General features: G+C 42.2%; 2 protein-coding genes, 2 long non-coding RNA genes and 1 other non-coding gene across 5 annotated transcripts; 4 read left to right on the plus strand and 1 right to left on the minus strand.

The window, feature by feature from the left end:
• The first annotated feature begins 196 nt into the window (after positions 1-196).
• On the plus strand, positions 197-2,618 carry LOC120292717. Its single transcript, XR_005550318.1, has 3 exons — positions 197-328; positions 2,064-2,275; positions 2,530-2,618. It is a non-coding gene; the product is annotated as an uncharacterized LOC120292717 (long non-coding RNA).
• Positions 2,619-2,785: 167 nt separating this feature from the next.
• On the plus strand, positions 2,786-3,510 carry LOC120292729. Its single transcript, XR_005550329.1, has 4 exons — positions 2,786-2,874; positions 2,963-3,108; positions 3,192-3,265; positions 3,364-3,510. It is a non-coding gene; the product is annotated as an uncharacterized LOC120292729 (long non-coding RNA).
• Positions 3,511-4,307: 797 nt separating this feature from the next.
• Positions 4,308-8,605, plus strand: LOC104441490 (thymidine kinase a). The gene is made up of 4 exons (XM_010054642.3): positions 4,308-4,764; positions 7,489-7,633; positions 7,820-7,941; positions 8,049-8,605. Exons 1-4 carry the CDS (start codon positions 4,445-4,447, stop codon positions 8,299-8,301), a joined length of 840 nt encoding a protein of 279 aa, XP_010052944.2. The 5' UTR covers positions 4,308-4,444; the 3' UTR covers positions 8,302-8,605.
• Positions 4,785-7,699, plus strand: LOC108959018 (pentatricopeptide repeat-containing protein At4g16470). Its single transcript, XM_018872142.2, has 3 exons — positions 4,785-6,997; positions 7,489-7,558; positions 7,682-7,699. The coding sequence occupies exon 1, from the start codon at positions 5,486-5,488 to the stop codon at positions 6,884-6,886; it is 1,401 nt and encodes a 466-aa protein (XP_018727687.2). The 5' UTR covers positions 4,785-5,485; the 3' UTR covers positions 6,887-6,997; positions 7,489-7,558; positions 7,682-7,699.
• A 267-nt stretch (positions 8,606-8,872) lies between the features above and the next one.
• LOC120293030 lies at positions 8,873-8,966 on the minus strand. Its single transcript, XR_005550690.1, has one exon. It is a non-coding gene; the product is annotated as a small nucleolar RNA SNORD96 family (small nucleolar RNA).
• Between the last annotated feature and the right edge of the window lie 7,550 nt (positions 8,967-16,516).

Genomic DNA, 16,516 nt, shown 5'->3' on the forward strand with positions numbered 1-16,516 from the left:
GCAACGACAGCAAGGGCGTGCGAGGATCGGGTAACGGGATATGGTTAATGAGCCACCGAACAATATCGGGATCGGACAGAGAGCCGGATAAAGCGAGTTGTGAGTGGGACCAAATGGAATTCGTCCATGAACACCGAAGAAGCAAATGCTCAATTGTTTCGGGGACGGAGTTGCAAAGCAAAGTGGACAAGGGGTCTTGAACAATCCGCCGGTTGAAAAGATTAGCTCGGGTGGCGAGGGCATTATGGCAGACAGACCAGAGGAAGCTTCGGATCTTTGGAAGAGTCTTCATCGACCATATTTGTCGCCAGAGACTCTGATGGTTCGGGTAAGAAGTTGAAACCTGTGATGCTTGTGATTGGCTGTCTGATTTTATTGCATAATAGTTGCTTTTAACCGAGTAGGTACCAGTCGTCGTTGCTGACCAAATAATTCTGTCTTCAGAAAATAAGGGTCGAATAGTTACTGATAGAATTTCTTGAAGCACTTGTTCATCAAAAAAATCCCGAATTAGAGGAATCTTCCAGGATTGGGTATCCTGATCTATAATGTCCGCCACCTAACTCGGTTCGGATTGAGCTCTAGGTCCATAAATAGGTCCCATGGGTAACCAAAGAATCTCCCGAATACGAATAGAAGCCCCATTCCCAAATGCATCGGCGAAGATTAGGTAGAATAGAGTCCCCGCCGTGTAGGATACTCCGCCACCCCCAAGACGGCCTATTTCCTGACAGCCGACAAAAACCAGCGATCGAAAAATACAAAGCTTTGAACAAAGATCCCCATAGTGAGTCAGGAGTAGTTAATAGACGCCAGGCTTGTTTTCCCAAGAGTGCCTTATTCAAAGAGAGTAGATCACGGAAACCCATACCCCCTTGAAGTTTCTGAGTTTTCAAAACCTCCCATCGCTTCCAATGTACCCCTCCCTTCGCCGATTAGTACGCCACCGTAATCTCGCGATACACTTCTCAATAGATGAACAGATAGAAATAGGCAAATGAAAAATCATCATAGCATACCGAGGAATAGCCTCGAATAATGTATTTGATTAGAATTTCCTTCCCCCCCTTAGATATGAACTTCTCCTTCCATCCCTCAAGCTTAGCATTCACTCGGGCAATAATCCATGAGAACATTTCTTTTCTAGAACCGCCCCAATCTGACGGTAGGCCTAAATACTTCCCTCCCTTGCGAATAGGAACCCTAAGCTCTTGACCATATTTTGCTGTAAAGTAATAGGACAGTTCTTGGAAAAGATAAGGCCGTACTTGTTACGATTAATTAATCGACCAAGTAGCCACACAATAAAGATTTAAAATGTTTGCTAAATTGTGACTTTCCTCGAAGTTGTGCCAGCTAAAAAGAATATGGCATCATCAGCAAAAAATAAGTGCGATAATGTAGGACACCATCGAGTCAACCGCAAGCCTTTAAGGTGCCCAAAACTGATAGCTTGAGTAATTAACAGTGATAAAAGGTCCGCCACAAGAATAAATAGATAAGGGGAGATGGGATCACCTTGGCGTAAACCGCGAGATGGAGAGAAATAGGGTAGGATTTCACCATTAAATTTCACACCGAGTGAGGAGGAAGTAACACATAACATAATCCAATTGACCCATCTTGGATGGAAGCCAAGCTTAAGTAGGTAATCTCGTAAGAAATCCCATTCGATTCGTCATAGGCTTTTTTCATATCTGTTTTCAGAATAGCACTAAAATTCTTGGAGGTGTGGTGTGTACGGAAATGATGGAGAACTTCTTGAACAATTAGGATATTATCTTGGATCTGGCGGCCTTGGACAAACGCAGATTGTTCTTTAGAAATAATATCAGGCAACAAGGGTTTGAGACGATTAGAAAGCACCTTGGATATAACTTTGTATGCAAAGTTACATAAACTTATGGGACGATATTGATCCAATGTTTCGGGTTGGGAAACTTTGGGAATGAGGGTAAGGATAGTTTGGTTGAGACACGAGGCATTTCGTTAAAAGCATGAAATTCGGACTAATGCAAATAGACTGTATCTTTAATCGTTTCCCAATGCTCTTGATAAAACAGGCCGGTTAAGCCATCTGGTCCCGGAGCTTTATTGGCAGCCATTTGGAAGGTAGCCTGGCGAACCTCCTCAAAGGTGAGAGCAGCTGTGAGCTTATGATTCATCTCCGGAGATACCACTGACTTGCACTGGTCGAGGAGCGGGAGGTAGTTACGAGATCCCTCTGAAGTATAGAGCCTGGAAAAATAGGAGAGTGTCATCAGCTGAAGTCCTGGTAAGTCTCGTATCCACTGCTGATTTTCATCTTGTAAAATAGTGATACGATTTCGTTGGCGACGCTGAATAGTTGATGCATGAAAGAAACGAGTATTTTTGTCGCCCCATTTGAGCCATTTAATTCGAGAGCGTAAGGCCCAATATTGTTCCTCCCTATGCCAGACTTGTTGAATTTCATCTTTTAAAAGCAAGACCTGTTTCTTATCAACCGGAGAATGCCGATTAATGAGATGTTGTAATTTGTCCTCGCAGGGTAAGAAGATGATGATGACCATTGGAGAATTTCCGACGGCTCCATCTTTGAAGTGCTATTGTCACTTTGCCGACATTCCGGTAAAATCGCATATCGTGAGTCACTGATTTCCATACTTCGAGATAAGTTGGCTGCATTCGGGGTCATCACCCGTAAGGCCTCAAAAACAAAGGATCTACTCACTTTAGGCGAAGTGGTGATGTATCAAGCACAGGGGACAATGGTCAACCCACGGGCGGCGAGCAATGACTTCCTTGCAGAAACATGAAACGCCGTTCATCGAACATACCATACGGTCCAACTTTGCTTTGACCAGCTCCTCACCAACTCGATTATTTAACCAGGTAAATTTACAACCTTTACTTTCTAATTCAGTGAATGCACAATCATCTAACATAGTGCGGAATGATTGCATTCGATGTTGCAATGCAGGTCGTTTACCAAACTTCTCCCATGGGTAGAGTACATCGTTGAAATCCCCCGCACAGAGCCACGGCAGAATATTGTGGGAGTAAATATGCCGAAGATCGTCCCATACCACTTGACGTTGCTGGAAATCAGTCGGAGCATGAAGAAAGGTAAGACGAATTGTCCGTTGATAGTGGCCTAACTCACAAATCATGTCTAACCAATATTGAGTTCTTTGTGATGACCTTTAAAGAGATGGGATTATTCCAGAATGCTGCTAAGCCGCCCGCCACACCCACTGGATCAACAAAATAGGAATGAGAAAAGGTAAGGATTTGTTGAACTTGCTTCAGCTTTGCTACAGAATTTTTAGTCTCCATGAGTAGAATTACATCGGGCTTTTCTACGGTCATCATGACCCGCAGGGCTCGAACTGTCAGGGGATTGCCCAAACCCTGACAGTTCCAACAAATGAGCTTCATTTGTGAACTGGTGGCTGTTTAGGGCCAGCCACCAGAGCCCGATCTGCAGTTTCCGATGCAAGGAAAACAGGCGCATCCAGCAAATTAAGGTCAGAAGCTTCCTCCAGGATAATATTCTTAGATTCATATGGATTGTATCGTCTCTGTTTTTTAGCTAATCCAAGAAGGGGTTTTGAGCGAGGATTAGTTATTTTCCTTGATGTTTTGCTTTCCATAGTTGAGAATTGTACACCTTTAGCTTTTGGTCGCAAAGAACAAGGGCTGTACTAGGCATGACCAATGTGTGAGGAATGGAAACCGAAGGGCTGGAGACTGTCGTCGCGGTAATCTTCGGACACCCTTTGTAAATTTTCATCGACACCATAGATGGAGGAGGCGAAGTAATTTGAGTTGGAATCCTTGTAGGAGGAGTTTCGTGAATAACTTCATCGTCATCGCTCGCCGAGGTTGGGGATTCATAAAAAAGTTTCCAGTAAGGACTATGCAGTTTTACTTCAGCTCGGAGCCATGGGCCATAGGCCATCTTATCTCTTCCCTCATGTTTATCTGCAGAGTAGGGAATATCTGTACAATACATCGCGTAATGTCCAAGTTTGCCAGGTGAATTCACATTTATTGGACTGAATTAAATCACCCCATTTTAGACGGTTTCTTTTGAAATTGGGAATAATTGGTCCACCTCTCGATTTCAGATGCGGCAACCAATTTATTTTCTTTTGAAAATCTTTCTATTTCCTTCGAAGGAAAATTGTCAAAACTCTAAACCAGATTGATCTAGTTCAGGAATCGAATCAAGACTGACCTTTTTGATTTAATTCAGTCGAACCCGGAACTGTTCATCCTTAATTTTCAATAGAAAGAAAACTCCATAATGATGTTTTCAGGACAGCCTGCCTGACTTATGCGCCATAATCCAAGAATTTCTTCCTCCTCTTGCTTTCCCTCCACATCCTAAAACCCTAACCCCAGTCCAACACAACCAAACCAAAAACCTCCCTCCCTCCCTCCCTCCTTCCCTCTCTCTATGTCATCTCTTCTGAGGATGAAGACTCTCATCTCCCCAACCTTCGCAGCGTTCTCCGCTCGCCTGTCCAGACCCACCTTCTCTCTTCCTCTCTCTTCCTCCAATTCGTCGATCTTCGCTCTTAAAAATTCGAACTTTCGCAGCCTCCGGCTCAAACCATGCTCGGGCAAGCCCGCCATTCGCTGCCTCCATGGGAGCCCGCAAATGGGTGCTCCTCGCTCGCCCTCTTCCGGCGAGGTCCACGTCATCGTGGGCCCCATGTTCGCCGGGAAGACCACCAGCTTGCTTCGGAGGATCGAGTTAGAGAGCAGCAGCGGGAGGTATTTGAACTTTTGTTCTTTTCTGCGATGCTGAATGTTGTTAGCTTTCTTGCTGTTAATGTTTGACGTTGGCTATGGATGACTTGCTAGTAATGTTGGGTAAGTCCATCGTGCTGCTTGTAAATTTGTCTGCAGTTATTTAGCTTGTTTCTCATTGTGCTCTCTGTAAAGTTGGATTTTTGGATGGATCTCTGTACTTCTCTGGGCTGTTAGTCTTTTGGTATTTTAGGGGTTATAGGAAGAGGATAGCCAATTCAAGTAATGAATATTACATTATGGTATTTTCAAGTAGGAGCTCCTTCATTTTCCGGACTGTTATGCCATGGATGGTCACAGTTCACATTATCAGCTATAGCATCTCCCAACAAGCGGACATTAGAAAGCATTTTGAAATATGGGATTGTAGAGGTGTTTAATTGTCTTGTTTTCAGTTTGGAAGCTTTCAGCAATCAATGCAATCTGCTATGCAATGTATTTCCGACAGATTTTATGACAATTGCCATCACAAGGTACTTCATGTATATGTTTGCTGATCTGCAACTGAATTAAGGGCAACAAGATATGGAAAATCTCGTGGCAGGTACCACGGGATCACCTTCATGATTGTACTACTCATTAGGATATAGGGAAGTAAGTAAGACCAAAGTTTGTAATCTGTGAACTGGGGATACGTCTAGTCTCTGATCCACGTTGAGGAAGAATTATTCGTAAATAGCTCAGTATGCTTTCTTCCTATGCATGTAGTGGTAAAAATTTCCAAAACAAAAGATCTTTCTGTTATGTTGTTCCATTTGTGGAGTGCTGTAGTCACTTGCGAGATATTCCCAGCTTACAGGTTGATCCGCGAAAGGACTTCCTCCAGCTGGATAGAACATTGAGGGGTCTTTGTTATTGTGGAAGGCTGACAGAAGCTGTCAGGCTCCTCTGTAACACTGGGGTTCAGGTGGATGCAGAGACATATGCTCTTCTGGTGCAAGAATGTATATACAGCAAAGCATATGAGAATGGAAGGATAGTCCATGCCCAAATGGTGGTTGTTGGATATGTTCCAGATGCATATATGAAGACTAAATTGCTGATATTGTACACTAAGCTGGGAGATCTTAATACTGCGAACATATTGTTCAGCAAGTTAAATACTAAAAGCTCAATTTCTTGGAATGCCATGATAGCAGGGTATGTGCAAAAGGGTGGCTTGGAGATTGGCTTGAATCTTTATTATGAGATGAGAAGCAATGGCTTGATTCCAGATCAATATACCTTTGCATCAGTTTTTCGAGCGTGTTCATCATTAGCAACATTGGAACATGGGAAGCGAGCACATTCTGTTATGATAAAGAGTCATATGAAGGAAAATGTTGTAGTTAGTAGTGCACTCATTGATATGTACTTCAAATGCAGTAGTCTAGCTGATGGACAAAGAGCGTTCGATAGATCTTTGGAGAGAAATGTTGTGACTTGGACTGCTTTGATATCCGGATATGGCCAACATGGTAAAGTGACAGAAGTTTTGGATTCCTTTCAAAAGATGCTAGATGAAGGGTTTAAGCCAAATTATGTTACGTTTCTTGCAGTACTTTCTGCATGCAGCCATGGAGGTTTGGTAGATGAAGGTCGGGCATACTTTAACTTGATGGCTAAACAATATGGCATTCAACCTAGAGGGCAACACTATGCCACAATGGTGGATATTTTAGGGCGTGCTGGTAGGTTGGGAGAGGCTTATGAGTTAGTTTTGAACTCTCCCTGCGTTGAGCACCCAGTAATTTGGGGGTCACTTCTTGGGGCTTCTAGGACTCATGGAAACATGGACCTCCTAAAAATTGCAGCCAAAAGATACTTAGAATTAGAGCCAGAAAATGCTGGAAAATATGTTGTCTTAGCTAATGGCTACGCTACCTTTGGTTTATGGGATAAGGTTGCAGAGGTTTGGGAAGTAATGAAGAATATAGGCATGATGAAAGAGCCTGCTTATAGCAGAATTGAAGTGAAAGAGAAGATGCATACTTTCCACAAGGGTGACCGCTCTCATGAGACGGCCAGAGAGATATGTGAGACAATTAAACAAGTGACATGCATCTTAAAGGATATTGGATTTGTTCCTGACATAGATGCTGATTAACTTGACTTAGGGAGAAGGAGCTTATAATTCTGTATTATGGTTTCTGCTCCCCATGCTGGTGGGGTGTATTGGCAATGGAGTTCTTTTTATGGATGTATTGCAGATTGTGAGGTATGAGGGGTGCAATCAAAATTTATCCATTGTTGGTTGATTATGCTATGCTTGGTCATTGCATTTTCAGTCAATGTTGAGAGCTTTTGATGTCCAGTCTTGTTTTGCATATGGAGCTTTCTTTATGGCCGGTTGACGTTTTGGAGCTAGTTTATCATCCAAACACTGCCATCAACTTGGCCTTGGCAGATTGACCAGCATGCAGTGCTGATATGGTGTGCATGTTGAGTGCTTAGAAGGCACCTATATCTACAAAGTAGTTTCCATTTTACTAGATCAACATAGTTTTTTGAATTCTCAGTGGATTGTTTAATACAAACCCACCAACTACATGTGTCTACCTAAGTTGTGCACTTACCATGCTCTTAATGTCTATGGGAATTCAGAACGAATTCTAATATCTCTAACTGCAATGGTGCAAAAACAGCCTTGTTGTCCTCTCACTAACACATTTGTGTTGTTCTGAACCTTTATCTGTCTTCTTTGTGCAGAAGCGTAGCTGTTATCAAATCAAGCAAGGATACAAGATATGGATTGGATTCTATCGTGACTCATGATGGGGTGAAATTCCAGTGTTTGGCGTTGAAAGATTTGTCTTCATTTAAAGAAACATTCGGCCTTAATGCTTATGATCAGGTATTGCAAAGGAAGTGTATTATTTGAATAAACATATCTTTGATGCAGAATGACTGGCAACTGGCAATTCATGAAGTATATTATCCTTGTTGATATATGTTTCTGTGCTTCGATGGTTATCATCAAGGCTCTACTCTAAGGACCTTTTTTCCAGTAAGTTCAGAAAATGTGTATTCATTTTCGCAGCTAGATGTCATTGGTATAGATGAAGCTCAATTTTTTGAGGACCTTTATGACTTTTGCCGTGAAGCTGCTGATTGTGATGGCAAGATTCTAGTGGTTGCTGGGCTGGACGGTGACTATTTGAGGTAGTAACCCAACTATCTCTTCACCTCTTCTTTCGATCAATGCCTTGATTTGACAATAAAATACTTTCTTAAAATCCCTTACGATGGTTGACTTGTTGGGTTGCCAGGAGGAGTTTTGGTTCTGTGCTCGACATAATTCCTTTAGCCGATTCTGTCACCAAGTTGAGTGCCCGATGTGAACTTTGTGGAAAACGTGCTTACTTCACCCTTAGAAAGACCGGTGAGACGCAGACAGAAGTAATTGGTGGCGCTGATGTATACATGCCCGTTTGCCGGCAGCACTATGTAAGCGGGCAAGCGGTCATTGAGACGACAAGAATAGTCCTAGAATCTCAGCCTCAGAAGGTCCAGTGTGGGTAAAACCATAGGCTTTGGTGGGAATTTATTTTACCAATTGCTCCAAATCAGCAATCTTAGCACTTGTATTTTGTGATGTCATGCCATGGCTATCCAGACAGATCTTAGTATTGTGCCATTGGGATGGGTTTATGTAAATGGGGAATGCTCGATTTCAGAGGGTCCTGTCTTGTTCATCTATTTCAACGTTTTGATGCTGAACTTGCCAAAGGTTCTTCTAAGATTTTTGTATATAACTACGCTCGGTCCATGTCAGAAATCTGATCAGCTCTATATATGTTATTTTCCTGTTTCATGTTGACCTCAATCCGCTTCTTTCGACCGATTCTTGCAGTTGCATAAGAGTCCATTCTACCTCATTAGATCAGGTGTGTTCTTATCGAACGTCTAATTCTGGGTTCCTCAATTCATTGAATTTCGTCACATCTGTCGGTTCATTCAGCTCCATTTTCTGTCAGGAGGTGATCATGAACTCAAGTTTGGATGCTCTGCATCTACATTAGTGTATCAAATGAACTCAAATTTGGATGCTCTGCATCTTCTTCTAGTGCATAAAAAGTTAAACAAACAGGGGAGGCCTCAGAATTGCAGAATGTCAGCAAGGCTGAAGACAGCCATTCAGTCCCGAAAGATGGTGTGTTTTCTCATAATGCTTTCGTCACAGGCCATCCGAAATACCAATACTCTGTATTATCCATAACAAAATAATAATAGAAAAACAGAGCTCAAGCAAAATTTTGATTTTTACCTAAAATTTGAGAGAAAGATACGCTTTTAGTTCATAAAAAGACTGCGAAAGACTACGAAACAGAAAATTTCCTCCGCGCGCAGCCAGCGAAAAATGATCTGACACAGCCGACAGAACTAGAGATCTTAAAAAGGCAACCTTGACATCGAACAGAGAGAGACGCCATCAATGGAACATGAGACGTCCCCGCTCAAAGATGGCGGACGAAGAGAAGGACCTCGACGCCGTCCATCCTTTGATCTCTGCGACGTTCCGTTCAGGAATCTGCAGACACTCCCGACAACTTCGTTCGCTCCGAACGTTTTCCAAATAAATGCGAGGACTTCCTCGCAGCAGAGTTTCCAAAAACGAAAACAGAGAGAAAAAACATGAACCAAGCAAAGAAAGAAGCGAAACCCAAGATCGGCGAGCATTCATTCGATCTATACTTGGAAGGGTGAGGGGTCATACATATATATAGAAAAGTCCGAAGCAGGGTCTCCTTCCATGAACTTAAAACCCTAGCTAGCTAGTTCCTTCCTAAGGGGTAAGGCCCATGGCTAGAGAGCTCAAGGCCAATTTGCAGAGACATTCACGAAAAGGCCCGTTGCGACCCAATGACAAATTCACCATTCTTGGCATTTTGAACCCATCATTTAATGCTCCAACTTTAGTATGTTTTTGAATTCTGAGACGCGAAATTTGAGGATATTCCCTAGGAGGAGAGGGAAGAAAAGCTTTCTCCCCGATTAGGCGTTGATTAGAGTAGATAACGGCACGTTGAAATAAGGAATGCAATCCTATTAGCTTACTAGAATTATGTAGAAAACGGGGCAACTCTTAACGGAGCTCTCAGGTTCTTGGGTTGTGATGACTGATGAGGTATAACATTAACCTTAATGAAAAGGCTCGTCACGGCCCGATGACAATTTCACCAATTTGGCATCTTGAACACGTTATTCAATGCTCCATCTTCTTCTTGTGGCTAAGCTAAAGCCTTTGCACGGGGTAAAACACAACGACGCGAGCATCGCCCCTGAAATCATTCCTGCGGTCGTGTCGTCGGTGTCATTTCCACACGTGATTGTACCCGACTCTTCCTCAGGACCATGAAGTCGAAAGCGAGGAGCATCGCGCCATTCCCGAAAGACAAGAGGGCGTCCGTCAGCTTTATCAGAATCTTATCGTCGAATCCACGGGATTTCCGAGCGAATTGTGTCGGGCTGGTAAGTAAATTCTTGGTCGCCATCGATGGTGGGGAGGAACCGATTAGTGGGTCACCTCACATTCAAGCGAGCAGCTTCTTCTTTTTCTTTTCACTTTCTAGCGTGGAAAACCAAAGATGATAGAAGTCGGCAACATGCGATTCGCCATGGCGTTCACGGCTCGGAGCATTAGCTTAAAAGGGCAAAAGAAAAGGGAAGGTGGGGAGGGGGATCCAAAAAGGAAGACTTCTCAGCTCATCCCACCCAAGAACCATGACGTGGGGAGGGTGCGAAAGGCAGATATCATTCTGTTGGGAGCGCACATCAGAACCCGATACCATCGGTTAGGAAAACCATCGAGAGAAAGTGCAAGTTTGATCTCGTCAACACATTCAGTATGATTCATCTTCACTAAAAAACTTAAGACAGATGAGTTATGAGTTAATTATAATACATTAACTATTTACTAACACATCAATTATCTAATGTAGTATTCTTTAATACGACTTACTCACACATGCATCCTAACATATTCTTCCCATGTTTCCGGTGGAGGAGATGAAAGCCACGTCTTAATGCTGGAGACCACAATTGCATTTTAGGGCATTACACTGGACCCCAACAGCAAGTTGAGAGGAAGACAGAGAGAGATGATTTCGTTTTCGTAACGTTAAAAAAGGAAGCCATCAATAATTAAAGTGTATGGTCAAAAGATTTCATCTTTATAGCCCCGACGTGAACATGGTCGTAGCCGAAGGCGTAGCTCATGTCCCCACACGTCTTGATGGGTGACGCAATCCCAGTGAAAGCACAGAAGTTGTAGCTTGTTTTTTGAACTTGCTATTGTTTCCTCAGAGTCTCCTTCATGCCGAGGGAGAGAGAGAGAGAGAGTCGTGGTGATTAAGGAATTCTTCACCACGAATCGTTCCACAGTCATACAAAGTACGATTGACGAATGGATAGCATCGATCATGATTTCCACTTTGTAGAGTTATAAGAAAACAAAAATCGGACACTTTAGACGCGCATTGTATCTTGTTAGAAAGATTCGAAATTGATAGTGAAAGACTCAGCTACTTTCTCCATAAGTTCTTACAAAGTCATGGCAAGCTCGAATTTTACTTAGAGCTAACACCGCAAGTGACGGCACACATGATTGTCGGATTCTCATGAGCCGATGGACAATATAATGTCTTTTCAAAAGAAATTTAAGATATCGATAAAAACCCGATTTCATTGAAAAGAAAGAAAGAAAAATTCTAAGGACGTTACTGTGTACTTTAAAGATATGTAATGTGCACCTAGCCAACAATTCGATAGCCATTGCAACCCCATTTCATTGCGGATAGAATCATGTGTTTTTTTATTATTGCGATTGGCTCGTAGATCCGGATTCAATCAACGGCATCTCCCTTAGCTCTTTAAACAGTCTCATCCACTAATCATATAAAGCTGTATTGAGCAGCTCAAGAATGTGAAGAAATGCTTGATTAACTTTCATCCCAAGAGGCAAAGAAGAAAATGCCTTTGATTTTTGAGGTATAAAGCGAGCACTCTTGCCATGTCGATGGACGTCATCATCAAGATAAGGGTGCTGCCGCGTTTTTGTTTATTGGTTCTTTTGTGTACGGGGAAGATAGCCTCGAGATTCCCTCTTTCCCTAACTCGATCCTGTTTAACTTTCTTGTAGCATCACCGTCCACTCATCAAAGATCTCTTACAAAAGTTCTTCTCCTATTCAATCACTTGTCGGTGTTCTTGAATGGAAATTGTCCAAACAAACATGAAATTATCGTGTGGATGCTAATTTTTTTTTCCCAAATTTTTCACCTTGCTTATTTACTTTTAAGAGTTTTTGCAAAATTCAAATGTAATCTTACTTATCGGTAACAGGGCAGAGTTAATCTCGACTCCCAATGAAAAGAATTTGCCCCATATGAGACGAGACACCACTAGGCATGAATTCCCCCGCCATCTCTATCGACATTCTCCTTCCAGTAGTTGGTGTCTTGCCGCTTTAATTCATTTTGTTTATTGCTCTTGTATAATCCAAATACAAAGGGAAACAAAAAAAGAAAAAAAAAAGAAAAATAACAAGTTGTATAAAATTACAAAAATTAGGGTTGAGCACGGAACCGATACGTCATGCAGGATATTATAATTAGATATGGGAATCCTTTGAATCTGCTTGTGGGGTATTACCATAATGTCAGGTCTAAATTAACAAAAGGGAAAGTTCAGAATTCGATTAAGGTATCTACGGCAAGTTAAGGACTAATCAGGTAAATTTTGGACGCTTTCCAGATTGTTTTCTGGCTTGCACGTACGGTTGGTGAGCTGGTGATCAGTGATCACATGCAAAATCCAGGAAAGCATCGGAATTTCCCCATGGGAAAATGTCGGGGAAAATGTTCTGGCAAAGAAAGCAACCGTTCGCAATCCCAGTCTCGATCACACTCCCCTTGGCTTTTACTAAAGCCATCGATTTCCTCTTCTTCTTTTTTCCTACTTTTTCTGAGCTGGCATATGATTGGGCGAGAGCGTCGTGTTCATGCTGTTCACGTCATCTTTCCGGGATTTGCAAAATTACAAACTCTTTCTGTACAGCGATTTGGAATAAATTTGGTGAAAATATTCTAGGATGTTTTAGTGCTTGTACAATAAGGGAAACTAAATAAATTCCAATGGAATCCGTCTAAAGAACATGACAGACATGTTCAAATTTTGTCACGACCGATAAATAACAAAAGTCTTATATTTATTGAGTTTGTGTCGATTCAATTATAAACATTTTAATTTATAATAATCTTATTTTATTTTTATTTTCGCATTTTACCAATTGAGTTTATTTGGCCAGAGATCGCTAAAGACTTGGTGAATCTCCAAAAAGTCGCCATCGACAGGAGTCTAATGTCTGGTGAGGGTGTTGATAATCAACGCGGGTCCTAATAATGGGCATTTGATTGGTCTTGATGTTAATTTTTCAGGCAGTGCTACAGTATTATGACTAGTGTCGAACAACGCCAAACTGTACATGAACAGTAGACTATAGTACTAATCAACGCGTGATTAGTACGTTATAGTACTTTGAATCGTGTCGGCGCATTTAATATTATGATGAAAGTTGAAGATTGAGAAAAAGAACTCAGAGTACAATCCAAGAAAGGATCTAAAGCTATGGATTTTTCCAAGGGAATTAGGCCCTAAATTGAAATATGTCAAACCGTACAAATGAAATCGAAATACCGATTCTTGTCCATACCTCCAAAGCCCCGCCAAAAGATAGACATTTGTGTAGATAAGCCGAGAGGTGTTTCGTCGCGTTCCACTTTTCCATTTTTCCTTCAATTTTTTTCTGCTAAATCAACGCCCTCCATTTTGACCAACAGAAACGTCCACCCTTACCTACCTCATGATCATCGTCGCCATCGTCATCGCCACCATCAGCGTCATCATGACCGCAGATCTGGACGGCGGGGGCCGAGGAGCCTCCACGTGGCGCGCCGCCGACGGTCCGTTCGGCTGACAATGATTTGGGGGAACGCGGCATCGGTTTACTGGGGAGTGGGCCCCGGCTCCTTCCCTCTCCAATTTCATCGCGTCACATCCTCCGCGGCACGCATTATTGGAAGTGACGCGGACTTATTTTTAAAGTGATGTTCAATTGAATTAACATTTTTCCCAAATTTTTCCTAATTAATTATGTCGAGTTACATCACAAAAATGGACTCTTTTGTGTGCAGATTAAAGCCGGCCGATCTGTATAGATCACTTAATTTAAGGAAAAAATCACAAAAAAACCCCAAAATATACACACTGGAGCACGTTTACTTTGAATTTTTTTTCCTTATCATAAAAAACTCGAATACTTATATGATATATTTACTCTATGTCAAGATTTCGTTAGATGATTTCCTAACCAAAATGATGTCGTTGTCACGGGGTGTCTTGTCAATGCTGTTGGCCTTCCCCCATCATGTAAGGAAATTATTAACATTGCTCATTGGTAGAATTCTAATGGAAGATAATTGTGTCACGTGACTACAACTTCGGGATTCTGAACGTCACAGAAAAAATTTAAGGCAAATGTATCACAGTTGACATAATTTAGAATTCTTGGTGGTTTTCCTCTTTTAATTAAACAGGCCAAGACAGTATTTAATATTATCCAGACATATTTACACACTTCTCTCTCGTTTTCCGGAGCAATTTGTAAGGCGTGATGTCAGCATCAGAAACCGCGGCTTACTATATCAATAAACACTCCGAGAATAACATCAATTTCCACGTCATCTTCGTCCCCACATAAATAAATATATAAAAAAAAAGTGCATAATTACAAAACATTATATAACTATAAGGAAGGGGGGTGGGGGGGAAGAAACTGTTATTGTTGCTTCTTCATAAATAAAAAGCCTTTTTTTTTTTTTTTTTTAAATTTAAAAAGTTGGAGTGGCAAAGCTGCTTCGAAGAAGGAAGGCGAGGGGAGGGGGGCGGGGCGCGTCAACCCGTCTAGGCATACGCGCTTATTAGGAAAGAGCCCCCGACCTGCCGGCTATTTACGAAAATGCCATTTGACTCGCCCCCCTCCGGAAACCGTGTCGGCATTCCGCGAAGAGCGCCCCCAGTTTTGCCACCCTCTCCCCCTAACCCCACGAAGGTTCGAGCGTCAACGTTGCGGTCTCCCTGATTCCCATTCCCTACTTCCTGTCTTAATCTTTTTGACCGCACGGATGCTTCTGTTGATTCGAGAGCTCCCCGACGACTTTCCATGTAAGAATTTGGAACCGAACCGACTTATGTCCGGTGGAATCTCCATCTTTGCCGCCCTTGTCCTAGGGCTTTGCTCGCGACCATCGACTCTTGGACCTTTGATGAACTTTGAAGCATCTTGTGTTTGACCAAATTGACAGCAGTAACGTTGTAAAATTCGAGGAAAAAACCAGTCTTGAGTTCAGGTTCTTGTTTGAATCAATTCGATTCCTTGCTCCAAATTTTTGAAACTAGTAAGATTTTCGATTTTGATGAAAGAACTATCTGGGAACCAAACCAATTAGACATGGAATTTGGTACCGGCATCATAAAGCCTAAAAACCATAGTTTTCTTTGTTCTCTCCAATCTCATCTAAACATTTTATGATCCTATCTAACTCGCGACTCGCCCTTCTCCTCACTTGTTTGAGCCTCACGACCTTCACTCATTCCCAACTCGCTTTTGGTTGATCGCCCTTGTGCATTTCTTTTCTTTAAACTGTTTAGTTACTTATATTATTTTGTTGTAAAAAATAAAATGAAAAAAAGGAACAAAAGAAAAGCATGTTCTCATGTACACCTTGGAATAGGATTGGGTAGGCTCCAAGTTTGGTTTTAAGGCAAATAGGCGAGGTTTCAAGTTCAAAAAATTGGGAATCGGTTCTAATTAGGTAGGTTTCAGGTTTTAGGTCTGAAGACCCATCTTAGAACCAATTGCCCCTAATTAGGATTGAGTGGATAATCCCAACTTCGTTAAATTATGGAATGTTTGAAAGATAGATCACGGCCAAATAATCCTTGTCCCAACATGAATGACTTATGTTTGATTAGATTAGAGAAATATGGATTAATTGAACACGTATAATCATTGAGTTTCAGCAATTTGAAACTTATAGCCATGGAGTTTGTTAAAGCTGTTAAACTACAAAGATGTCTATGATATTCAAAGTCAAAATATTACATGGAAAATCATCGAGTTGCGGCAAATGAAGCATGCCACATGTCTATGGTTGTCCCCTCGGTGTTCCTTTTCTTCCCCTAAGATCAACCAGTCAACCGTGTCTGATAAAAAGCTTCATCTTAAAATTGTCGATGCCGGGGAGAAGTTAGCCCTAGACAAAGTCCACAATTTTCCAAAAGACTTTTTCCTTCCTCCCCCACAAGCTAAGCTGATCTCAACTAACCCCACCATGGTGAATTACTTGGAAAAGCTATTTTCTTTGACATTTTTCGCAAACCGGTTGAAGTCTTCGTGTCCACAGCAGACAAAAGAGACACTTGGCCTAAAGGCAGAGGTCCCCTCCCATCATCCGCGGGCAAGAACAGACGAATTCTGCCGAGAGACATGGGTTCCGAGGAAGCTGCTTGGCTACAGTCCCGCACGTCACTTCGAAAGGCTTTGTCTTTGTGAGCTGAAAGCGAAGCTCTCCCGCACACGGCTCAGCCCCACCACGCGGAGAAAAAAAAAAAATTCTTCTGGCCAGGGGCAGTGGCGTGATTTCGCGTCGTCCCCGTCGTGGGGTGGCAGTGTAAT

Source organism: Eucalyptus grandis, chromosome 4, assembly GCF_016545825.1.
Source record: "Eucalyptus grandis isolate ANBG69807.140 chromosome 4, ASM1654582v1, whole genome shotgun sequence".
Taxonomy (NCBI): Eukaryota; Viridiplantae; Streptophyta; class Magnoliopsida; order Myrtales; family Myrtaceae; genus Eucalyptus; species Eucalyptus grandis.

Coding starts and splice junctions, on each gene's coding strand:
- LOC104441490 (XM_010054642.3), top strand. CDS start 4,445: ATGTCATCTCTTCTGAGGATGAAGACTCTCATCTCCCCAACCTTCGCA. Junction 7,634..7,819: donor GCCTTAATGCTTATGATCAG/GTATTGCAAAGG, acceptor TCATTTTCGCAG/CTAGATGTCATTGGTATAGA. Junction 7,942..8,048: donor CTGGACGGTGACTATTTGAG/GTAGTAACCCAA, acceptor TTGGGTTGCCAG/GAGGAGTTTTGGTTCTGTGC.
- LOC108959018 (XM_018872142.2), top strand. CDS start 5,486: ATGCTTTCTTCCTATGCATGTAGTGGTAAAAATTTCCAAAACAAAAGA.